This window comes from Globicephala melas, chromosome 1, assembly GCF_963455315.2.
Source record: "Globicephala melas chromosome 1, mGloMel1.2, whole genome shotgun sequence".
Classification (NCBI taxonomy): Eukaryota; Metazoa; Chordata; class Mammalia; order Artiodactyla; family Delphinidae; genus Globicephala; species Globicephala melas.
The window spans coordinates 34,147,756-34,154,108 of record NC_083314.1 but is presented as its reverse complement, the minus strand read 5'-3'; the positions used below and the strand labels follow the sequence as shown (position 1 = coordinate 34,154,108).

General features: G+C 46.3%; 1 protein-coding gene across 1 annotated transcript; it reads left to right on the top strand.

The window, feature by feature from the left end:
- The first annotated feature begins 859 nt into the window (after window positions 1–859).
- Window positions 860–2,616, top strand: LEMD1 (LEM domain containing 1). Its single transcript, XM_030872674.1, has 3 exons — window positions 860–941; window positions 1,509–1,646; window positions 2,594–2,616. Exons 1-3 carry the CDS (start codon window positions 860–862, stop codon window positions 2,614–2,616), a joined length of 243 nt encoding a protein of 80 aa, XP_030728534.1.
- Window positions 2,617–6,353: the final 3,737 nt, after the last annotated feature.

Below are 6,353 nucleotides of genomic sequence, written 5' to 3'. Positions count from 1 at the left end.
AAAAGACTGGAAACGTAATAGAAACGAGGTACAATAAATAAACTCCTGAATTAAAAGGTTTGTTAAAAGGTTGGACAAATGCGTCTGTCTTTTTAGGATCTTGTTAAGTAGGTGGAGGGGTCACTTTTAGGGGATAAAGGGATCAACGGAATAAAACTGATTGAACTTGAGGCTGTGCAGATTTGGAAAGCCATATCAAGACTTGCCTAAATCTATATAGATCAATTTGTGTGCCAGAGAATGAAGAGCTGACTTTTTTCAAATGCCAATTCAGCAATTACAAAGTCTGCTGGTGGTTAATTAAAAACTACCATCTCATTATGTTCAGAGTTAAATTACAAGTGTGAAAAGACTACTGTTTGCAATAACTGAATGCTCTGTACTCTCTGTGCTCTCATCAAAAGGAGGGCAGGGATAAATAACTTTTATTTAACTCACTGAAAAATCTCTCTCAGCTCTTTCATGTTTAATTAACTTCTTCCCAGAGCTTGGGTCTTAACTTAGAGTTCCTAAGCAGTAATGGAAATATTTGTTCATTTTGTGCAGAAGATTTTTCTTCCATTAGTTGAGTAGAAAAGTTAGAAATAATTGAACCCCAAAGACGCTGGGGAAAGTGACACCCATCCAGAGATTTTCATTGAGGCCACTAAATCCAGAAGAGATTTATGACAGAAAATGGCAGAAAATGGTGATTTTTGCTTTACTGCTTGTGTGCCTCCAAGATTGGGGAGCTGGGGTCGTAAACACTTCTGTGGACCGGTCAAGTTTTAGTTCTCATTTGTAAGTCTGTCTTAAGGAACTTAATGTTTTGCTATTTCAAGGATTCCACTGTCAGAAAAGAGACCAAACTTTTATCACCATGGTGGATGTGAAGTGTCTGAGTGACGATGAATTACAGAACGAACTTGACAAGTTTGGATTTTCACCTGGCCCAATACTATGTATGTATGCAGCAAGTATTAGAGACTACTCAATGATTACCTATAAGCTACCTCCAAAGATCGAGAGTTATTTACAGTGGAAGGAACCTATGCAATAAAAACCATTAAAATAGAAATAGGAAAAAAATTTAAAACCCAGCTCTTACTCACAGATTAGTAAATTTGGTGCCAAAGAGGAAGGATTGTTTTTTTACAGTAGTGAAACACCAGTTACTCTTGATTATATCACCCTGGGCTCTTTATGCATTTCTAGTATGTGCACTGTGTTAACTGTTTATGTACTTACTGTCCATATTTCCCGCACATAGGATGTACAACTTCGTCTGTCTTGTTCCCCAATGTACCCAATGCCGGACTCCGTGGCCAATCCACAGAGGCCCCACCTTAAGTGATGGTGGAAGGAAAGGAGTGAGTTGAGTAGTTGTGGGGTCTACCTTATCGTAAAAGCCATAATTAGCCAATAATGTAAGATACAAGAATAAGGACCTGAACTGTGAAATATTTTGAATCCAGTGAGATCACATACACAAACAGAGAAACTTAACTGCTCTCCACGTTCCTTCTCAGCTTCCACCAGAAAAGTGAAGGAAAAGAAGTTAGTGCAATTGTTGGTCTCAACTCCCTGTGCATCACCCGAGATGAATGGACCCAGAGAACTGGACAGGGCTCAGGACTATGATGACAGAGAAGGTACCATCAGAAGCTGTACTGTAGATAGCAGCTGTGCGCTTACTCATACCTTGTCCGGCATGATTTATGCAGCTTTAAATGGTAGGCAGGGTGACCTGTGAAATATCCCTACGGGCTCTTTGCACACAGAGCCTGGAAAATAGGCCCTTGGGCTGCAAAAGGAATCTGTTAACTCCATGTCTACATTCATGCCAGTGCCTCAGTGGGGTAGACTGTCAGGGGAAGGACTGGTCATTCTGCACGTTCTCTTACTAAACAGAGCCAACTCTGTGTTTGATTTCTAAAACCGGAAGTTCCTACAGGTGATTTCCAGGCCTCTTTTGAGGTCTCAACCTCTGCTTTGCCTCAATCAATAAATTTGACAATGATTTTCTTCAGATTAAACGATTGCACATCCATTAAGAAATATGAACTAGGGACTTCCCTGGTGGCGCAGTGGTTAAGAATCCGCCTGCCAATGCAGGGGACACGGGTTTGAGCCCTGGTCCGGGAAGATCCCACATGCCACGGAGCAACTAAGCCTGTGCGCCACAACTACTGAGCCTGCGCTCTAGAGCCCGCGAGCCGCAACTACTGAGCCCACGTACCACAACTACTGAAGCCTGCGCGCCTAAAGCCCATGCTCCGCAACAAGAGGAGCCACCTCACTGAGTAGCCCGCGCACCGCAACGAAGAGCAGCCCCCGCTCGCCGCAACTAGAGAAAGCTCGCACACAGCAACAAAGACCCAACACAGCCAAAAATAAAATATAAATAAATTTTTTTAAAAATTAAAAAAAAAATGAAATATGAACTAGGTTGCACCTCCCCAAACTCCTCCTGTGCCTACTGCCTTCCTGATTTAATCTGGGCTGACCACAGCTGGTCTCTTCCAGGTCCCAGGGAGGGCGGGAGTGGTGAACTCTGGGATCCGTGGGTTTCCCTTTAAGTGGCCCCTGCCCCAGGTGCACCGTTCTCCTGCAGGGGTGTCCAGTTTGGGCTCTTAGGGGTGGGCTTGAAGATTCCCACAATGCGTTCCGAGGCTCTTTCATCCAATAAATATTTATTAGGAGTCCTATGTGAGCCGCAGTAAAATAACAGAAACTATCACTTATTGAAGGCCATCAGTGCATTTCTGGCCTAACAGGCATTATCTCATTTAACCTTCACAATACTTAGGTGAAGTTCAGACAGGCCAGGTGACTGGCCCAACATCATATAGCTAGGAAGTAGCCCCCAAAGATAAGCTTCCATTAGAATGTGCCATGAAGAGTGAGGTCCGTCTATCTTCATTACCATCACGTGTCCAGGTCCTAGAACAGTACTAGGCACACAGCAGGAATTCGCATATATTGAATATACTGTGACAGAACTGAGATTTGAACCCGGGTCTGGCTGTCATAATTGTGCTCTTTCAACCACATACTCTACACTTTTCTCACAATTTCTATTATGAGGATGAACAGATGACATTTTTGTCCATGTCTGGACAAAAAAATGGCAGTTTCATATAGTTCAAATTAAGAGCTCAACAAACAATGTAAGTGCCTGGGGCCCTCTGAAAAGTCCCCTGTAACGCCTGGTATTGGTGGTGGCGCAGACACTGGGAGCTTTCCCCGAGAGTCTGGCATGGCCTCATTTGGAAATGGCAGCAAAGTTTGGGGACAGACCCCACTGGCCCCTGAGCAGAACAGCTGGCATGGGGGTACCTCAAGGCAAGTGATGACCCCAGACCCTTTCTGGATGTGAGATGCCTGCAAAGTCTTGACCCAGACCTGGGGCTGCCTCTATTCCCTGCCAAAGATACGAGCTGAGGGGACTAGACCAGCCCTCTGATGAAAAGCAGTGTCAGACTAGAAGATTCCAGAGAGGAAGGCTTGTACACTCACTGCTCACGACTGCCCAGGACTGCAGGTCAGACCTGCACAAGCAAGCTGTTGTGGTCTCAAGCCATCCCGGTTCCCAGCATGTAGCCCTCCGAAGAGGTGCATTTATGCGAGGGCTAGGAGAAAGCTGGTCCTTCGGTTTGCTTTAGACTGTCTACCTGATGCTAGCCAACTGCGGGCAGTCAGGTCAGAGGGGGAAGCTCTGGTTCAGTCCTACTCTTGTAATGCTATTCTGCAATGTCAATGGCCGGTGGTTAATACAAACAGAAAACCTGCTTCTCAAGGTCAGGTCTGAATTGGATGTTTGAATCTGCCCGTTGAGGACCCTCAATAAGACCCTAGTGCCATTAGAATGGAGGGGTTGTCATGGAACTCATGGGATCTTGTGGAATTCAGCCTTGGGCATTTCACAGAGACATCCTGGGCTGGGGTGGGGTTGTGGTGGAGGGGCAGGGCAGTTCCAGGCCTGAGGCTGAGCATTAGGTCATCCAAACAATGGGTGGATTCGATTTTTCTCATTTTCACTCATTGTTTTGTCACTAGGTGGACATAGCGTTAATGATCTCACCTCTTTTCAAACTTCCCAAATATCTGTGACATGGAGAACTCATTTAAAATCCCCTGCATTAGGGCTTCTCTGGTGGCGCAGTGGTTGGGAATCCGCCTGCCAATGCAGGAGACATGGGTTCGAGCCCTGGTCCGGGAGGATCCCACATGCTGCGGAGCAGCTAGGCCCGTGCGCCGCAACTGCTGAGCCTGCGCTCCAGAGCCCACCTGCCACAATTACTGAGCACACGTACCACAATAACTGAAGCCCATGCTTCAGGAGAAGCCACCGCAATGAGAGGCCTGTGCACCGCAAGGAACAGTGGCCCCTGCTCACCACAACTGGAGAAAGCCTGTGCGCAGCAAAGAGGACCCAATGCAGCAAAAAATAAAAATAAATAAATTAATAAAATCCCCTGCATTAAAACCTCTGCTGAATGTCCAACAGCACACAACTGCTCCAAGTTTATCAAAATGCTTCTTCACAGACTGAAGCCGAGGGTTGATCAACAACCTTTTCTGCTCCTGGCGGTTCCCCTGCTTTTAAAGCCTTTTTGCACAGGTTTGGCCTGCCCTCCCCTGCATGCTTCTTGGGATACAGAAGAAATCCTCCTTCCCTATCTTGACAATCAGGGATGCATGAGGCTTACAGCTGCTCTGAAGGGGCAATGACTAGACTAAAAACGCGCCCAGATGAGCAGCCAGCTCAGGCTCTGCAATGTATTTCTCGCAGAGGCGTACAAATGTGACAGCCTCCCTGGTAGAAGCCCTCCCTGTGCTCCCAGGGGAAGGCCTGTGTGTTCCACAAAGGCCACTGCAGAAATGTTCTTTTCCCTCAGAAAGGCAAAGTGAATTTTCTTCCCCTCACAAAAATCTTTGCCCTACAGTTGAGAGAATTCACTCCTACCATTGGTGTGTATTCCCTTTGCTAGCTCATATGTTCTCATGGCCTATTTTCCTTTTGTTTCCCATGATCCAGAGCTTAATGCCACTATCATTTCGAAAGGAAATATCATATTCTCATCAGAAAAAAACAAGGGACCCAAAAAAGTATGTACAATTCTAATGCATGAATACTTTTACACATATATTAAATATAGAAAATAGCACTTTTCATGTGTATTAAGAAGGGAAATAGAGAGTCACTACATTCTGTTACAATGGTAAAATCCTGGTTTAAAACAGCTCATTTTAATGAAGGTTTCTGTTTTCTGAAACTATTTCCACGTTCTAGCATAGGACCCAGAGTCACAGTGTCCCCCTGCGCCATCTCCTCACCCTGAGATAGCCACCCTCTCTCCCCTCCAGCTGTTGTCCCCTCTCTCTCCTTTTGCCGCCCGTGGTCTCGTATAGACCCACAGTGAGCATGGAATAACTGTGAGTTCCTGTTCCCGTCTCTCTCTCTCTCTCTCTCTCTCCCGGACACTGCGGTCATTGAAGCACAAGACCAGGTGTGTGAGAGTAACAGGTTTGGGTAAGCCCAGCTGGCTTAGAGACCCTGCCCTTCCACTTGCTAGTTGTGCGACCTTAACAGATCTAAGCCTCCCCTAGTGCAGCGCTTAACAGCAGCGTCCGCTTACAGGGTGGCTGGGAAGGGAAAGGCCAGTAACGCTCTTAGCCCTGGACCTGGCACATCATTAGCTCACATAATGAACTCCAGGTCGTCAACTCTGGGGAGCCTTTCTCAGTCTTCTGACCACTGTCCCTCCTTATTTAGAGACACCTGCTTTCTTCGGTTTGGGCAGCTCTGTGCTCTCTTGGTTCTTGGTTCTACCCTCTACTCAGCTGTGCTGAGTCTTTGTCTTTTGGCCCCTAAAGAAGCTTGTGCCTGAGGTCTGTCTTCAGCCCTCTTCCCTTCCGCTCTGCATCGTTTCCCTCGCTGTCTCCTCACTTCCCGCCTCTATGTCGTGACTCCACATAGAACCTCCACACAGGACACCCCTCCTAGGCTTAGGCCTGCATATCCAGCTGCTTTCTGTCCTTGAGAACTCCTTCCTTCTCCTTCTCTTCCCCTCCTGCTTTCCCTCCTTCCCGCATTCACCCAACAAATGTTTGTCATCATGAACATTTCAAAGATTAGATATATGTATATATGTATTTATACTTCCCCCTGTGGTTACATTCCAGCACCTCACATTCAGGGTATCCAGGATCAAGCTCATTTTCACTCATCCCAACCTGCATTTGTGGCCTCTGTTTATCCTGATGGCTTTACTGCCTTCCCACTGTCCAGGCTCAAAGCCTCCCCTCAGCTCCTTAGGTATAAACAATTGCCAAGTCCCATGGATTAGAATTATGAGTTTTTAAAAAAT